The following is a 19711-nucleotide window of genomic DNA, read 5'->3' as shown; positions in this document are numbered from 1 at the left end:
TAAAAAGAGAAAATGGGCAGCAGAAAGGACAGTGTTTCAGTTCAACTCAGATAAATACACTCCACAACTGTCTGCATAGAAAAAAGCTTAAATAAGCCTGTAATTAAATTCTATTCAGTTCCTGCTTTTTTATTTGGGCAAAAGATCAGAGCAAATGCAAATAAGTGTGTCACATATGAACAGCAGGACTGGCTGGTATTTAATTCTGAGGAAGACCATTACAGTCCTGCTTGTTCAGCAGAACTCTGCAAAGTGAAGTCTTTTACCCTTCCGCACAGATTTAAAGGCAACCTTCGTTCTTACCACATAGGACAGAAGGCAAGTAAAAAATCCCTCAGTGACTGTTGAAGTTTTCAGACAGTATTGCAATCAAGTCATTCTAATATGCAAGCCTGTTCAGCAGCGTCAGGAAAAGATCAAGGTCAACTCCTGCAGTGAAACTGTGCGATGCCTTATTTATTTATTTATTTTGCCCACTTACAAAATGACTTTGCCAGGGACAAGATTCACCTCAGAACACAAGAGGGTATCTGCCAGCGCCGACTGCTGCAGAAAGAAGGCCCAAGCATAGCAGCCTGTTCTCACAGAAGCCTACAGAGCATTTTGCACTGGACCCATTAAACTAATCCCAGAGCACGTGCAATAAAGGCAAATATGTCATTATCCCATTGGGAATGACATCTAATTAGTGCAAGGTCAACTGGCCCCCAGAGAGGCTGTGACAGAGCTCAAACACACTTACATATGATAACTATCAATCTGCAGGATTCAGCTTTGTATTTTCACACTGGATTGCAAACACTTACTGTACCAGACAAGGGAAACTCTAAAACAAAGAAACTTACCGCTTTCCGATTGAAGTTTCCTGTTCCTGCCCTCTCAAAGCTTAAAAGTTCTTTTAAAACAGATTTAGCAGCTCTTGGATAACTGAAATTCAGTTTTAAAGCAAGAAATCGTGATGCTCAGAATGAGCTTGGTCTTGCAGTTTTCATACAGTCAGCTCTTCAGCAAAGACCCCTGCATAAGATCAAAATCAGTGAAAACACTTAACTCCTGTAGTCTTTTCCGGTGCTAAAGTTTTAGTGTTCCCCAACCCCGAATAGTAATGTTCCTGCTTGAAGAACAACGGGCTTTTCTTTTGCTTTTTTTTCCAATGAAGCTTGTAACAAATATGACTTTCTGATAATTTCCCAATTTGTGCCATCAGCAGCATGGGTGTTGTTAGCACCACTCTGTGAACATCCCGCAAAGGATGTGCTACCAGATGCAGCTCCAGTGTGTCACACTGCAAACAAGGACACTTTCCTCACAACCATGAGTTAAAATTTTACCTTGAAATACAGCCTTTCTGACAGTTGTACTAAAAAAGTGGTATCTCATGGCTAAAAGAAAAAACCTCCTACAGATAATTCCACATCTCTAGTTCCAGATTGGGCACAAATTCTTTCAGCATCCTTGACACTGACATTCCCACCATTCCCACTTGGAGTTCCATAGATAGAAACATACAGAAGTAGAGCAGTCACAAGCAACTGCAACTATCTTTACCATCTCTTTGGCTACATCAAAAGAGCTGTTTCTCCCTGATGTGAAATCAGCTGATATTTCTGGAGTTGCAGCTGTTCCAGCCTTCACAGCTCCAGTTAGGAAGCAAAGGTACACTGGGTCTGGCTGGGACAGAGTTAACTTTCCTATTTAGATTAACATTCCACCAGATAAACAAATGGCATTTGCCTTGGCTCCAACTCCATATCCATTGTACAAGAGAAGCAGTCCCAAATTTCACGGTCTCAGTTCCTCTTTTGCTTCACTTCTTTGCTTCAGATGCTTGCCTTCTAAGGCTTGGGGGGCTTTGTTTGTTTGTTTTGAGCTGTTTTTGCTTTCTCTGGGTTCTCACCTGCATTTGTAGCAGTAAACAAACCCAGAGCGCCAGCACACACCATCATCTTTCTTGTAGGTGATGGGCGTAAAATGGAGTTTGGCCTGAACAGGAATACACAAGCCCCTCAGTTATCGCCTACTTCATTTATAATCCTTTTCAAAATTATTTCCCTTTAATTCTTGTTTCTTCAAATGCTTCTATACTTTATAATTTTATATAGATAAAATTAATGACAACTTATTAGCTGCTATACTAGAGCAAAGGTTTTAAATTTGTGAGCTGCACTTCCCAGAAATGCTCACAGGCTACTACCACTAAGGGAAACTCAGAAGAGAACAAGATCATAGTCTGACTAATTCTTACTAAAATAACATCACCCATAAACTATAGTGGTTTACAAAGTGAAAAAGACTGTAGGCCTGTATTATATTGGCCCTGACCAGAACTAGAAGCTCCATTGCCACACAACACTCTCCAGCCCCTTCTCTCACAGTTTTCACAGCTGACTGATGAAAGTGTAAACTGCATGAGTTCCCTTGCAAACTGCAATGCTTCCCTTCTCACATTCAAGTCTAGAAGATTCTCAGCCCGAAACAAAAAGAGCATACTTTTATGAGAAACGGAAGAAAAGATACTTGAGTGGAATGTACTATGAGCACATATTTTATTAAAATTACACGCTGAGATCGAGCAGACGTTGAAAATTCCACAGAAACCATGAAATGGATAAAAAATTTATGCTGCATAGATTCCTCTTCCACGCTGGAATTCCTCGCAGCAGTGGTGGTGTCCCAGTGGAAATACACAGGCACAGATCTCTGGGTTTTAGTGGGCAGGCCTTCTTTGACTTGTATTAACCATTTTGTAAGCCACTGGCTAAAAATCTCCTACCTTATGCCTGTGCTATTACTTGGCTAGTCAAGTTTTAGTTTGTGGGTTGTTTTTTGTTGCTGTTGTTTGTTTTGTTTTGTTTTTGCAAGCTGCATTGTCACATTTCAGAAAACAGTGACTTCTTTCCTACCACAATAAAAGATTGTGCATTCCAACATTCAGTCACGGATTAAATAGAGAATTAGTGCATACTCTGCAGATTCTTAATGCAACCAGATTTCTCCATAGCCAGCCAGATATTTCTTCAAGTTCACATTAGCTTAACTTTAATCCTTTTGAAATGTTTTCCAAAGGTAATTTCATAAAATCAATGTGGAAAGGCACCTACATCCTCAGCATTAGCTCCAAGATCTACAGACACACGTAGGATCATAATTGAATCAAGAATGGATAAAGAGGCTCAATTTTCTTTCATCAGTTAGGTGTTTGTGGGGAAAAACCTGAAATGAGGAGTTGTTTCAAGCTGGATGTTTTTTTTTTCACCTATGTAAATTTAAGGGAAAATATGAGATTTCTTGTTTGAAATTGTCCAGTGTAAGATGGGTCTAAGTAGGCCATTAGTTGCACTTCATTACCAATATTCAGCAAATCCTCAAACTGAAGACAATGCAACTGTTTGAACCTCAGAAAACAAGTTGGTCCTCACCAAGAGACATCTTTATGTATGGAAATAGAAAGATCAGGAGTTTCATGTGGTTTTGTTTTTTGTGTTTTTTTTTAAATATACTAAATATGTGAAAAGGAAGCTGCCTATTTACCTCCAGAAAACAATTGACCAAAAAATGTTTATCTCTTTCTGTTCACCTTTCAGACAGAACATGCTGCTTTGAATTTCCATTTATACCCTGACAATGATTATAGAAAAGGCACAATATTCTTTTGAAAGAGTTACATGTTACAAGGTATAGTCTTTTAATATCAGTGCTTGAAGGATAATATCCTGGGATTGTCAACCACCAACTCGTCATCTTTCCCAAATTACACTTTTCTCCAGCATATCAAGCATTTCACAAGAAATTGTCACAACACAAAGGATAACCCTGAACCAAAAGTTTGTATGAACAGGAAGCCAGCTAGAGTAGTTTTAATAATTGATAAAAACTGTGTACCCAAACTCTACATAAGTTGACCTTTATATGACTTTTTTTTTTTTTTAATTTAACAGAGGGAAAAGTACAGTAAGTAAAATAGCCAAGAATGTTTACAAAGAAAAACTATAAACCTGTAATAGTCTTTGTAAAGCCATTTTGCTGTGGAGCTCAGAAGCAGGCATTCAAAAATACAGTAAAATAGTAAAAATTATGAAGAGCCACCACCATTCCGAGTGTCTCTAACTACCAAGTAAGGCAAACAGATTTACCGTTTTCAGGAAGAAGCAGTATTTTTCCCTGAAGAAATAATGAACAAAGGGTTTATAAATAACTGTCCCTAATGAAGAAGTGTCAATAATATTTAGCATTTTGCATTGTACTTTTGATGTTGACATTGATGGCACGTTTATTGCTCTGCTGTCACATAGCATGATAGGAAATTTTTGCTCACATAATTATAACACTGGTTCTTTCAGACTGTATCATAGTTTAAATATAAACTATAATAGTGGTAAACTGTTTCCTACTGGGAAGTTACGTATAAACATGATCTTGTCTCATGATTGTCTTTATTGTCCAGAAAAAAATTTAATCAAATGATCAAGCTACTGCTTTTCATAGGTGGTAGAATATTGTGTTCATCAACTAGAAACAAAGCAGACCTTGATGACACATTATCAGTTCTGCAACCAACCTTCCACAGACTATCAGACTGTAGTTTTCCATTCCAGCAGGCAGCTCTTCTGAGCCCTATGTTTAAGGGATCAAGGAGTCTCTTCTGCTTCCACTTAAGCCTTTGAGAAAGCTGTCAATGAAATCAAATTAATAGTATGAGAGCCTAAATTTTTTCTCTTTCTCTGAGTAGCACTCCTGAAATCAGAGAAACATTTCCAAGTTAGAGGAGTGGATTTGTCCTCCTGAAATGTCATGTTTGGTAATAAATCAAATGCAACAACACTGTCCAGAGAGTGTTAACATGTGGATACTGGTTTCTCTCTGTCTCATCATAATTATTGCAACAAACTTAACTATCAATCATTATAGAAATAATTGATTTAGTCCACAGAAATTTGGACAAACGCCATCTGAGTGGAAAGCCTGGAGATCTACACGTGCTCAGGAAAACCTGAAAACTCACAGCCTAGACTGCAAGCCTTTTACTTGACATCATAACTACTGTTATGAGATGAAAATATGTGGATATGGCCAAAATGCTTACTCTTCTCATGAGGTGAAATTTAGACTGATAAGCGTAGGACTCCACAGAAGAAACAGCTCTGCTTGCAGAGGATAAAAGAAAGATGCAGGCACTATTTCCATTCCACTGAAGTTTATGCTGAAAAAGATGTTGTTGTTTTTTTCTCCTTTTATACACAGACAGGTAGCATTCTGTCTACAGTCATACTTCAAAGTGTTGTGTAGTGGATTTTAACATGAAGGTTGGGTGACAGTCCTTATACTGAATCCAAGGCTCCTCAAGTTTTATGACATTAAAATCTCTGCATTCTGTTTTAAGTTGGAGCCATTTATTGTCTAAGAATTCCAGATGTGGTTTTAAAGCACTGTTTTCTAGCTTTCAGTGTAGTTGCCTTCCCCCTTCAACTTCAAAATGATATCAAGATGAGGTTTCTAGGGCAAACAGTTCTGGAAATGTTGAAGGCATGAGACTCTGGCTCATGCACATATACACCCTCCCATAAAGAAAAAAGTGATTTTAATAAAAACTAAATAATGAAAAGGGATACAGGTAAAAAATTCTCCAATATCACAAGAGTAGACACAGAGCTTGCAGGAGACACAATGAAAACCCCTCAATGGACACTTCAAAAGACCACTAAAAATCGAGCTATATTCATAATCAAAAAGTTTTTCACGAAAGGAGACAGCAAATTTAAAAGAGGCCCTGCTACTCCAGCCCTCAGGCTTTCTTCAAGGTAAAACAATACAACTGAGCAGAAACCTGAGCACTGACTTCCTTTAAATCACATGTTTACCCAACACCTGCTTCGCTGTTGGCAGGGAACTCCCATATCCAATAAATTGGACATGGAAAGCTTTAAAGTTACCCTTGGCAACCTAGCTTATCAGGTCCAGCTTGCAGCATTAAACATGAAAAAACGGAACTAGCAGCGCTCTCTTTCACAGCAGCTAAATTAAGAGTTTTGAGTTTTAAGTTTCTGAGACCAATTCATAAACCAGAAAAAAACACTACTTCTGAGCTATCAGTTGCATTCATTGTAATGTCAATTCAGCCAACTCACTCCAGCCTGAAGTTCCTATTTTTTTTATGGTTAGCGGTGAAAAATTCTGCATCAGGTTTGAGGACTAGAATACCTTTCCTACACACCTCTGACTAGCGTTCAGGTACCACCATAAATCCCATTCCTGTAGATGAACAAACAGACATCCCTGCAAAGTTACACAAAAAATCACTTTCCATCTCATTTTTTCTTGTGAATTCTCCTACATAAGAGAAGGAATAGCTTTTCCTTTCCCTGCTGTTGGAGACGGTGCCATAGACACAGTAAAATTCTCTTCTGACTCATAGGAAAGCTAATTTATAACAGAGATGAGAGCTTCTTTCTGTGTTCCTACAGTGCACAGCACAAAAGCTTAAAGGTTCATGACTGGAGATGACAAGGGATGCCATGTGTGTAAATACAGTAACAGACACACACATATACTTGTCTTTGAAGCTGCCAGCTTTTACTGGGAAAGGGAGTTAACATACTGATTATAATATTCTGATTAGCACCTTTAATCCATCAGGAAGGGAAAGCATCTGGATTACTTTGTTAGCATTTTGTCAGGATGCCCGAAGTAATTTTTATTGCTTTTGTAGCATGGGAAGGCAGTAATTTAACCCTCTGTGTGACCCACATGTGGAACTTCTTGAAATTAAGGAAATACAAAATGCAAAGGAGGTCCAAACTCAAGCCACTTACAGTACCGTCTACACAGTCCACAGTAGCCCTGTTCTATTTCCACCACCACCACGCCAAGACATCCATTCATATCCTCCCCCTGCAGACTTCTACTGAATTATTCCAGATGTAGAAGCTTGCTTATCTCCAAACTGTGTCTAAAAAAAATTGTGACCTATTCTACACGTTCCATTTTGTGTGTCTAATGCATTACTGAGTTGTTAGTGTTTAGATCCCCTACTGAAAGGAACAAAATCAGGTAAAAGTCAGCACCCTTAGCAGATATCCAGTATTTTCCATTGTGACCCTCAGATCCTTACTTGAAAAGTCATCCCAAGTATTCACGTTAGTCGAACACAGGCATATGAGATCTCACATAGGAAAACAGAATTCTCAGCAGTGTGGTTCTTTACAAAAAAAAGAATATTTTTGCCTTTTTCTCAAGTTGCTCATATGTACTGCAGGAATCAAAAACATCTGGAATTCACCAGTTCACCTAGGAAAGGTAGTAATTTTCTAGCATTTATTTAACTCCAAGGATTAGGGTTTGGTAATCTCCAACTACCTCATTAATCCATCTATTTTGGAAAACTGGGTCCAGACTGTCCTCCTTGCATCAGCCATATGGATGGGTGTTATTGCTTTCGTATCTCACACGCCCAATACATCAAAATGATCAGTTAGAAGTGAGCAATCATCCTGGGACCATATAAAAAGCAATGGATAATACCCATAAATTATCCTGTGTGAGAGCAGCAGGTAAAGAACCACTTGTAATGTATACCAATGCAGAGGCAGAAAGTGGGAGGGAAGGGGAACATTTTGGAATCATTTCTGGAGTAGCTTTTTCGTGTAAAATACAACTTCCTTACAGAAGACACTAACAGGAGAGGAAAAATTAGAATTCTACAATGAAAACATTCATGATATGGGAGAACTGCTGTTGTACAGAGCACATTCTGCCCACAAACTGACCAGATGCTCTCGTTCTTTGTCAGGAAATTCCCCTGGGAACACTGTAGCTGTTGCTTTAGAATAAATAATGAGTTAGAATAAACCTGAAGGCTTCTTTAATACCAAGCATTGTAAGGAATGCTTTCTAGAAGCACTATAACAACAGAGCCTCAGCATCAAAAGAGTTAAGTATGAAAACTAGATCTGCTTTTTATCACTGTATTAATTTGTTTGCAGACATTCCTGCTTCTAAATTAACTTTACAGAATGACTCAACATTCATGCTTACCACTCCACATATTGTCCAGACTTCATATAGCACAAGCAGCACTTATAAAAGATCTACTACTGCACACTTCCACCCATGTTTGCCATTCTGCCAAAATATTTTTTGTATCTTTCATCCTAATTACTTTAAGAATCAAACCTGACAGCAAAGAGTCTCAACTCCAACTTTCAACAGCAAATCACTTCTGACCAGCTGATAATTCTTGTCCACCTTCACAGTTAAGTTGAAATTTTGCATGTACACCTGCACAGAGAGGAAGTGACTTCTGCTTCTGGATTCTGCATGTCCTGTATATTGATGCAATCTAAAAAGAAAACCAAATTTGAAGAAAATCTGTTCAGCGATTCTAGAGGAGTAAGCTTTACACTACCAAAACAGTTTCAATTGTCATGGTTCACTGGTGAACATGCCTCTTGTCTTTTCACAACTCCATCTTACTTTCTTGCCTCTTACAGACATATAAATCCCAGTAAAAGTTACTCTGTGTCTCTTCAAATAGAGGAGGAAAAGAGAAGGAAGTCATTCTCAAAGCATTTGTCTTAAACATTATTGTGAACAAGTAAACAAAGACTGCAAGCAGTCGCCCCATTCATTATACAGGTCCCTTCATCACAGCCTCCCACCATCCAAAAAAAATCTAGATGAACATGCCTCATCCAGACTCTGTAGCAGGCCAGTTTCCTCATTCTGAAAAATATTTTGACCTGTTTTGTCCTTTGTACACCTCTTAACAACAGAAAAATAAGTTTCTATGAGAAGGATATGGGAAGTTCCTAGTGAACAGGCTAAGAACAGTTATGACTGTTCCACTGATTACCTGCAAATACTTGAAAAGATCCCAACAGATCAGTATTACTGTGTACTTAGAGAAGTATTTTACTTTTTATTTTTCATGTTCTTCTTCAGCAGTTAATGTTTCACATACTGAATTAACCACCTTCAGGATTTTTGAGGAATCCTAGTAGAAGCAAATATGCCTTGTCTGTCAAGGAAGACAATGAGATTACCCTGATGTTGCCGTTGGAGATGTTGAAAAACAGATACTTAACCTTCAGGACTAAGCATTTCTACCACAGGAACTGCAAAGATCTAAAGACTTCGGTTTTTCTTGCGATAAAATTCGAGGTCAGTGTGCCATAATTTTTGTTTGTTTGTTTTTTCTTTAAGTTGAAGTAAGATGAATGACTGTATCTGGAACCAAACACTGGCAAGTGAAATCAAATGGGATAAAACATTCCCTATTGACACCTAAGGCAACAAGCACATAAAAAAATATGGATTAGTTATCAATTAAAAGAGCAAAGCGTTTTTCTTTTTACTCATTACTTGGTCATCTTTACAGGTCCACAGCAGAAGGAAACTATTGGATAACTCAATGAACTCCAAAACTAAACAAAGAAAGCAAAAAAGTTTAATTATGCTGCATAAAGAACTCTGCTTTTTAATTACAAATACTGAAAAATTAATGTTAAAAGCTTCTGGAGAATAATAAGAGTACACTTTTACAGTAATTTTAAAACTGTTACTTTTTCCATTTCTTGAGCACCTATCCATAGTTAAGGGTCTAATTATTACATTTTCTCCTACAAACTACTAAAAACAGAAAATATCCAGCAGTTTAAATAACATGAAAAAAGCTGCATCTATTTAACAGCTGCAGAATTCATAGGACAGAGGCAATAAAATATATTAAAAAAAGACAAGAATTAAAAATCCTACTGCAAGAATATTAACTGTAATAAAAGAGAAGACATTAAAACCAGCAGCTAGTTAGGTGCCAGGACATAATAGAACCCATAAGGACAGGCAAAGAATGATGCTAAGTTAGGGAGAAAGAGTCTGTTTTCAGAGAAGAACTTCCTGACCGACACCACAACAAAGCAACATGAACGGTGACTGTGTGGTCCCCTTCTCGTAAATAAATCAGGCGTCAAACGTTGATCTGCGGTACATAAGAGGCCTAAGCCTTCTCCAAGGATTTGTAGTATTCTGTCAGCACAGTCCAAGCCTTAGGAGCCATGAAGCCTTCCGGTGGGTTTTGTCCTTCTCGAGCCAGCTTGCGCATGCGGGTCCCTGATATAAAATCAAAGTCTTCGTGGCTGAGAGGATAGGGATGGGAGTTAGGGGAGAGAGGGAGAGGAACAGGTAGGGGGAGGAAAAAAAAAAAAAAAAGAAATATTTAAAAAGAATGCAAAGTTGCCCACAATTCTTCTGCTTTTTTGATAATTTAATGAAAGTTCTTCTTGGAAGTATAATCTGATAGTAACCGTTATTTCCAGACATTTGTCCATCAATGCCAGTACATCTTTACGCACCCTCTACAACACAGAGCTTAGGTAACTCCTGAGGTTTAGCAGCTTGGTCCAACTCATCTTCTGGGAGTTGAACAGAGTCTGTGCCTTCATCTAGCCTGGCTTTCTCTCTCTATGATTAACTCTGCTGAGAGACAACTCTCTCCTCCACCTCCTGCCTCAGTTCTCTGTCAACAACAGCAGCCATCCTATTCTGTACCCTCATCCTCTCTGCCCCAGCAGCAGTCCAGCACCACATGCTGGTAGAAGGTAGTCGTTGCAGTACTGGTTAAAGAAGATCATTTCAGTGCACTAGAGAATGGAAGAACAACATGGCAGAAAATCTCATAATGAAGGACAATTTGCAGAACAAAAAGTAAAAGCCTTGGAGGCAGGCTCCATAGCTTTTGCAGTTGGGCCACTGCAAGCCACTCTGCATACATTTACATATACATATACACATATATATATATATATATATATACACACACATATATATGTGCATTTGAGTACTCATGGCATGTACAGTTCAAATAAAGAAAAAAGCATAACCTCAACTGGAAGCATAATAAAAATACCTTTCCATAAAGATGTTTTTCCTAAAAAAAAAAAAAAACACAGAATTGATCTGGACAGATTTACAAATGAACCCAGATCAGGATTACTGATCATCATTAACATGACAATCTAAATTAAAATCAACTTCTCAGGTAAGTGGTGATAAGCAGCAAAAGTTCCAGTCAAGTTCAACTCCTACTCGTCACAACAGTGAAACAGGAAAACCAAGACTAGAATGCCACAATTCTACCAAGTGTTCCAAAGAAAAATGATTTATTCTTAAATTAAATATGGCAATTTTACTTACGCCATTTGTTCAATTTGCAACATGTATCCATTACTCATTCTTTACTTGTCTGTTTGAAATAAAAGCCAAGTATTGATCTCAGATGCACATGCCTTAGACAGAAACAAGAGCCAAGTGTGTGCATCAGAGGGCAGAACTTGGCTCTAAGTGCTGAGCTATGCTCAGTAGGGTATGGAAGTTAGCAAGATGCAGAAAGCATTCCACAGTTCCCTTTCACAAAACCACTAACCCCATAACTTTTTGATTTGGATTGTATGCATCTACACAGCAGCAATGCCATACGTGCTCTTTTCTCATTGCCCTTAATTCAGAGAGCAATCTCTGAATTAGGTTCTTGAAGTTCAACAACAAGGCAAAAAACCCTACCGTGCTTCGATTTTGCAAAATATAAATTACACAAAAATGAAAACTTTAAGCTGATGCAAGCCCATCAGAGAAAGAATAATGTCACCACCATTAAGAACCTGTAAATTTTGTTCCTTGGTACAGAGATGCCCAATGCTCACTAACACTGCTCGAAGGTAACTTGAGTTCTTTAAGAACTATTTCTACAAAATCTATGTGGTGAAATGAGAAGCCTGGTTAATATTCTAGAAAAAAAAATTAAGTCTTCGGATGACTGGGAAGATAAGAGTAAAGCAAGTGCTATAAAGTTTCTCCATGTTTTCTACAACACCAAACTCCAAACACCAAAAATACATTGTCTGTTTTATTCCCTCCTTGCCTGTTAAGATTTCAGAAAGACTTAAATTCCTCCATGGCCCACAAGTGAAATAATGGTACCAAGGCAATAAATTTACATGCACCATAGAAGTTTGCTTCAATAAGAACCCCATTTCCTTCAGCTTCCTCTCATCCCTAGTTGTGGCTGTGCAAGAAGCCGCTGTAAGAATCAGAGATAGAGAACCACCCAAAAAAGAAAAATCCACTACGAAAATCTAGATAAGCCTTAGAAAAAGGACAGAAAAACATTAATAAGGGTCATTTAAGAAACATACTACATTCAGTATATAAAAATATTTCTTAAGTAGTCATTTTCAATCATTTCTAAAGTACCGAAGTACTAAGTGATACCTTCCCAAACTTCTGTTAAATAGGATTTACTTTTAAAAATTTTAAAAATTAGTAATCCCTAAGCTGACTCACATGGAGCTTTGGCAATATACACTGTCCATTGAAATGGTCCAGTAATTTTTGCCTTTTTTTTGTAAATTCCTTCCTTTTCAATTTTCTGTTCAAGCTTCCAGCTTAATTTCCACAGTATTTAGGTGTTATTAAGATAAACAACACCTAAATACTGCCTTCACCAATGGCAAAAATAAATCTCTTGAGTATCAGAAAGTGCTATGTCTACTATGTAGAAATGCTGTAGTGTGATATGAAACACAAGCACTTTGAAACAAAACATGACTATGAGTAACTTACTTCTTAACAAAAGGAAACAAAATGAGGAGTCCAATAATTCTGTCCAGTGAGTTTTGAGGAAATTGGGAGCTACTCAGCATAAAATGGACTTGAGCAGAACAGGAAGCGTGTGTGGGGAAATTGGGGAAATGTTTGACCATTAAAGCTGTTATGTAATTAAAAGCAACAGCCATCCAAATTCCATTCTCAAGTGAAATTTGGAATGAATCTCAGTGAAAATCAACTCAGCCTTTTTTTGAGCACGGGATTTAAGTGCCTTTCAGACTTGTATTCAATAGCTGCTGGAAGTAGCTTTCTTTGAGCCACACTGTAAACAAGTAAATGCCTGTAAAAATGATTTCACATCGTACTATCAATCAAGTTTGACTAGTATTGATGTAATATTTGGTGCCTACACAATTAAAAGCTTTCTCAAAGCTTCATTATGAGCTTAAACACTAAGAGCAGTGCTCAAGGCTAAGATTTCAAGCTCGTAGTTCTTACAACAAAACAAGCAAGCTATCACCAGTTTGCACGTAGGAAACAACTGCATGTAGATGCCCACAGTCCTATAGGAAACCTGTAGGTTCTCAACTCTGCTGCGTCTTCAAGGTGTCCGTAGAGTACTTTAAAACAGTAACCGAAGGGAAAAAAAAAAGCTCTCCTGTTCAGCAATTATTCCCTACAGGTTTAAAGGTTTAATCAAAGTATAGTGCATTTTATACAGCTGATTTTTGCTTATCATTTATTGGGAAGTAGTCTCTTCCCAATAAGTGTTCTTTATACTACCTCCGTACCAGCTATTCCAGCCAGATGGAGTACAAACACATTGATTCTTGGGAATCCTAACCTTTTCCTAGGGTATCTGGCACTGTGCAAATGACCTTCCTGAAATTCCCATTCCCTGCAGAGGGCAATGTCTCTAGTGGCAATCTGAGGGTCTTAAGAAATTACTCTTAAAATCAAGACTCATGACAACAGTAAAGACCCATGCACTCACAGTTTCACTTATTCATTAAAAAAGTTTTTCTGGAAGCAAACATATACAAATAGAGCAATAACATGACTTCGCTCTGTTGGGACTTCAAAACACGTTCTACTCAGCTGGCAAACTTTCAGATCCAATTACTTCCTAAGACAATTCACAGACGTCTTTATCTCAGGTTCAGTCTTTTAACACTTCTCCTTTTCCACCTTCTTATGCCCTGAACATAATCTGTCAGGAGGTGAAATCCAACCTTATAATGCTTCTCAGGAGGATTTCTACTGGACTGAAATTTGTCTTAGCAGTATCAAGTTGTGACCTACACCAGAACTTCAACAGGGACAGAGCACTGTTCCCTACAGTGTTAGCCTTTGTCATGTCAGTCTACACTAATGTCTTGGGAACACCCTGTCGTGCTGAGTGAACCAGCTAGTATCCACTAGGTTCAAAACCGAACCAGTTATGAAAAAACTCTGCAGGAAAGCAAAACATAACCTATATGCTTAATATCATCGTAAGCAAAGCAAATCCTTTACTTGCCTTTCTGATTGGCAGAACGGTTCAGGTATTTTGAGCTGCTGTGGTGCTTAAATGTATCCTAAATGATATACTAATGTTAACTGAGAAACAATATTTCACATAACTAAATTAAGGCGTACAATCAAGCGTGCCTATTTCAACCTCTTGCTGCCACTTTAAAATCAGATATCACATCAAACAAGTTCGGAACAGTATATACTTGGCTGAAACTGCTACCTGTAAGTATGACTTGATAGTATGCAAGCAGCTGTGACAACTGTATTTCATAGTTTATTCCCAGGACTTTTTAAAGTCAAAATCATCACTACTCTTCAGATACCCATGCTTCATTCACATTTTACAGAAAGCATGAACAGCCTGCTACGGTAACCTTACTTATGGGTTCCTTCTAGCTGAAGTGATCTCACTGGTTTTCTTCAAGGATGAAAAAAAAAAAAGCCATTTTTTCCAGACACTGCAGGGAGGTTTTTCTTTTTTTTAATTATTTTTTTGGCTGTATGTGTGTTGGGTATTTTGTTGGGTTTTGTGTTGAATTATCAGACTAATTTCCTTTCTTAATTAATTTTTTTCCTCAGCAGCAGTCTGTGGCTGCATTTTTGGGACCGATCTTCAGTAAAGAATTAGGAATCGTTGCTCACCCAAACAACTATTAAGCCACCAATCCCAAATTACACTTGTTTGTGGTAACTGAGAGGCCTTTTTGGCTGAAGAAACATACCAACTTTTTCTGAACAAATTTCAACATTAGGATTTGTTTATGGGGTTTTTGTTTTTAATTTTTACACTTCAGTCTGATAGTGGCTCTCAGATCAGATGTTTATTGGAAGGTCTCCATTGTAACTACAGTTCTTTCTGTAAACATTTCCAAAACATGTTTGGTCATCTTCAGTTACTGATCCACATTCAGTTCTGTTTCAGGAGTGGTTGAATTTAGACTACCAAGGCACAAGGAGTTACCAAATTTGGATCTTAGAAAACCCAGGAACCAGAACAAGTTCTGTTCTCACAGCAGTCTCCACCTCAGAACCCAGCTGCCAGCCTTCTGAGATCTGTTCCCCTGATTTACCAACACTGTGGAAATGGCACAGTGAAGAGAACAATGACAAAGAAATGACAGGCTTAAGCCTTTTGCCTGCAGTTACCAATGCATAGGTCACACATCATTCCAAAAAGCTCCCTTGGCCATTGCTTAGTGATGTGGCCCTACAGATGACCGAATCCCTGGTGAATGACTCCTCTGGGGCAGGGACAGTCGGCAGCTGAGGGCTGCAGGGCAGCACTCGGGATTTCAAGGCCTGAGCGTACCAACTGTTCTCGCTTGTAGGACAAGAACTGTGAACTCAGAAGATTAAGTCTCCCAGATCTGAAGCTAGGATTTAAAATCTGTGGTGGTCTTCAAAAGTCTGCATCATGACACATACCTGTTGTAAAATTGGGAGGTCATGGGGGCAGCAGCTAAGACATGCAGCTCACCTACAGCTCAGTCTGGGGGAAACCCATGCAATAAATGCTTCATGTAAGCTTCCATGCCTCTGTTAGTGATGTAAATTCTTGAACTGCCTATTGCCTGTCAACTATCCAAGCCTCAAGGAATTGAATTAGACGCGATAGAAATCAAGTTACCCATTTCTAAAACAAGCCAGAGCAATGCTTCTATGCATACAACCCTCTTCCCCACATTTTCACATTGTGTTTTTCACCACGTAAGTGGTGAGCTCAGGAAAGACTTACACGAACATGACTATTTCATACCCAAGGGTGCTCCAGCAGCACTGACACTATAATGTTTCCAGACAACCCACTGTTCCCTGCCATTCTCCTTACAGAGCCGAACACCACATGGTCCAGGAGTCTACCATGTTTTTGGTGTTACACAGACTATCTTGAAATGCAGCCAGCTGCACCCACCCAAGCTCTAATTCTGTCTGGAGCCTACCACAGTGTTCTGTCTATGGTGAGCAGGAACAAGAATGGTTTTCTCTTCAAGGAGTCTGCATGCATCTGCATTGCCATCTAGAGGTTTGCTGCCACACTCCAGTCTATCCCGTAGTTCACAAACAGCATTTAGAGAACGACAGGACAAATGGTCTGCATTCTGACAGCAGCACGGTAAAGCTGCATGGTAACAGCAGTATGAACTTTTTTCCAAGACAGTGACAGAAAAAAATGCCTCAAACTAAAGGCAAACCTCTTACCAGAGGTTTTGTTGTGTTTTTTTGTTTGTTTTAGTTAGTTTTTAATCATTTACTCTGGCTAATGACAGAGGTACACTTTTACTCCCCTTGATCTAAATCAAATCTATCCTGCAAAGAGTCCCGTATCAATAATTACAGAATCAACATTCTTTAAAAGTTTTCTGTTCCATGCAATGGGAATTCTGGTGTCTTATATTGCTACTTCCCTCCTATTCCAACATAGTAAAAAGTGACACCAGTAGAACTCTTTCACTTCGGTCTTGTTGTATTTGTCTTGGCCCTGGTCAGGCCTCACCTGGAGTACTGTGTTCAGTTCTGGGCTCCCTGGTACAAAAAAGACAGGGGTCTCCTGGGAAGAGTCCAGCGGAGGGCCACAAAGATGGTACGGGGCCTGGAGCATCTTCCCTATGAGGAAAGGCTGAGAGACCTGGGTCTGTTCAGCCTGGAGAATAGAAGACTGAGAGGGGATCTATCTCATCAATGTGTATAAATACCTGAGGTGTGGGAGACAGAGGGATTTGGCCAACCTCTTTTCAGTGGTTTGTGGGGACAGGACAAGGGGCAATGGCCACAAGATAGAGCATAGGAAGTTCCACACCAACCTGAGAAAGAACTTCTTCACAGTGAGGGTGACAAAGCACTGGAACAGGCTGCCCAGGGAAGTTGTGGAGTCTCCTTCTCTGGAGATATTCAAGGCCCGTCTGGACGCCTACCTGGGCAGCCTGCTCTAAGGAACCTGCTTTGGCAGAGGGGTTGGACCCGATGATCTTTCGAGGTCCCTTCCAACCCTTACAATTCTGTGATTCTGAGATCTTTCAAACCAACCTATTTAATCACTTGGACAATAAACAAACAGGACAAATACCTGTAGTATCTACTACAACAGCCTTTTGACTGTTATGGTATAATGCATACAAGCTGGGACAAAACTAGCAAAATTTACATCAGAATTTAGTTATTGTGCACAGCAATGACGATTTCTAGGTGCATCTCAAATAATGAATGGCACAAAGGTAGTGAAGTATTCAACAGCTAGCCGTCTAAGAGGCAGTAAGTGTAGAAAGACTTCCATGTCATATGTCAGGAGTATCCTTCCCTCTGATTTTATTCCTCCTAATAAAAGTACCATCTGCGTCACTTTGTAGGTCTGGTCTGATGCTGCTACCCAAAGCTACACTTGGTTGAAGAAAAAAAAAGAAAAAGACACCCGGTTGCAATACTATCCAAAGAGATGCTTCAGAGCACTGAGGGAAGCCTTATACTGGAATTATGCCTAAATGGGAGGAAAGAGGAAGGAAGAACAACATCAGCAAACTACAATTGCTAAATAAGCCTCCCTGATTAGATTCTATTTCAAAACATCTGCAGTGTAGTAAATCATCAAATTTCCAAACACATATGGACATTGTAGAGTAACACACAGCGAAGCTATTTTAATTCTTGTCAGGTTTCAGCAAATTTGCCTTTGTCTTGCTGCTTATTTCCAAGCAATGCAACAACTTACCATAAAATTAGATTTAGTTGTGCAAGAGAAGATAACACTTTACAGCTTTCAAAAATAAAAGCAGACCAATTCAGGTGCTTGGAATTTACTGCTGAAATATAAAGTATTCACATAACTTGCAACCAAGGCTAAGCCAGCACAATATCTACTAAAGTATAATTAATTGTGAGAAACACAAGACGCTGAATAAAATATGTTGGTTGATTGCCACAAGCCAGTGACATCTTTGGAGACTTATACTCTGTAGCATAAGCAGCTGTAGCATAACTGTAGCATAAGCAGCTGAAAATTTTCAGTTATTTACTTCAGTACTAACTTCAACTGCAGTTTGACTTAAAAGTAGTTTCAATAATCTGAATAACGAGGTTTAAACTAAAATGACAAATCGCCTTTCCAGTTCCACTCACTGACACCACAGCAACACATGCAGTAAGTTTTGGACTCTGTTATGCCACATGCAAATAATCTTGGAACAGTCAGAAGACAAAATTAACTGTCCCGTAACTAAATCATAAAAACAAAAACCAGTTAAAAACTCCTGGGTCATACAATGGATTTAGGGCACCACTTTGCATTATCGTTAAGCAAGCAGCTAGTTGCCAGTACATTGTCCACTATCTTCTCCCTGCTGCAGTCTCCCATTATTTCTCTTGCATCATATCTGATGCTTACCTGACACCAAGCAAGCATATTTAGGAAGATAAACCAGCAGAAAGCTAATCCTTCCATTAAAACGAGTAATAATATTTTTCTGCGGACCTAGCTACTTGTGCCAGCTTGTTCCAGAATTACATAAAATCCAGTAGCTGGGAGGAAAATGGGAGCTTCCAGTGGCAACTAAAGTTGGATCAGCTAAGTTGTGCTGTGAAACTGCACCCAAATCATGGCTGAAGTCAAGTTGCATCAGTGGTCTAAAAATGCCTCTGAAGACTGGTATATTTTAGCTATATAAAATTAGTTAAAAACTACTCTTTTATTACTGGAGGGTGCAGGGGAAGAAAAGGCAGCTGCTGCTCAAAATGTTTTAGAACTAAAACACAACTTACTGCTCAGAGTCATAATAGTCCATGCACTTCTTTTTCTTATTATAAGCTGCAACTCTGAAGGGTACAATTTCCAGTGCTCGGAGGCCTGGGGCCATTGTCAACACTTTAGCACCATGGGTTGGTTCATACAGATCTTTCCCAGTGTCAGGGTGCGGCATTCCTGCTGGATCTCGCCCTACAATGTAGAAGTTAGCTCCTGCAACCATCCGTGATCTGCAGTGCCACTGAACCTAGAACACATACAAGCGAAAAAATTAAAAGAAAACAGTTAAAAATATGACCTTTAAAATGTGTGCACTGTGTAACTACCCCATTTCCCCCCCAATCAAACAGATATTCTTTTCACTACGGAGCCACACCACAACATAGAATCAACTATGTGAATCACCAAACTTACAGCTAAGACATACCATGCTCCTGTTTCATTTGCATAGTAGGATGCTTAAAAAACTACTTACTTTACTAGTGTTTGGAACAGCATAAACTGAGGATTTAGGTCCTGCCATCCTAAAGCAGTCTCAACAACACTAAATTACCTGTAATGGTTTAGTAAGGATTTAAATTCACTGCAGTCTGATACATGATTTTCCCTGTAGAACTGTTTCTTTTCTTTCAAGGTAATTACTGGGAATGCTAAAAACAGAAAAACACTAAATTGGTGCTTATGAAGCACGTCATTTGAAATCTCACAATTTGAAAGGTGATATCCATCCTGTTGATAGCCACACTGACTTAACAGCAGCTTGTTGCTCTGTAAATCATTTGCACTACAGAAATAAATCTGATACCAATGTCTTTTACATAATGTACAGAAAATGATTAAAGGAAGAATCTCATTTCTTGGCTACAC

General features: G+C 38.8%; 1 protein-coding gene and 1 long non-coding RNA gene across 2 annotated transcripts in view; both read right to left on the bottom strand.

Moving 5' to 3' along the window:
• LOC121069056 overlaps positions 1–2235 on the bottom strand; it is a 50764-nt gene extending 48529 nt beyond the window's left edge. The window contains exons 1-2 of the long non-coding RNA XR_005819221.1: positions 1898–2235; positions 846–1017 (exon numbers count right to left, since the gene is read on the bottom strand). This is a non-coding gene — a long non-coding RNA (uncharacterized LOC121069056). The remainder of the gene's footprint in view (positions 1–845; positions 1018–1897) is intronic.
• Positions 2236–9420: 7185 nt separating this feature from the next.
• PAPSS1 (3'-phosphoadenosine 5'-phosphosulfate synthase 1) overlaps positions 9421–19711 on the bottom strand; it is a 44695-nt gene continuing 34404 nt past the window's right edge. Inside the window, exons 11-12 of the mRNA XM_040554751.1 lie at positions 18862–19091; positions 9421–10130 (exon numbers count right to left, since the gene is read on the bottom strand). Of these exons, the coding sequence (XP_040410685.1) occupies positions 9992–10130; positions 18862–19091 (369 nt within the window). The 3' untranslated portion in view covers positions 9421–9991. The remainder of the gene's footprint in view (positions 10131–18861; positions 19092–19711) is intronic.

This window comes from Cygnus olor, chromosome 4 (assembly GCF_009769625.2).
Source record: "Cygnus olor isolate bCygOlo1 chromosome 4, bCygOlo1.pri.v2, whole genome shotgun sequence".
Classification (NCBI taxonomy): domain Eukaryota; kingdom Metazoa; phylum Chordata; class Aves; order Anseriformes; family Anatidae; genus Cygnus; species Cygnus olor.
Note: the sequence above shows the minus strand (reverse complement) of the source record. Positions and strands in the feature narration are given on the sequence as shown.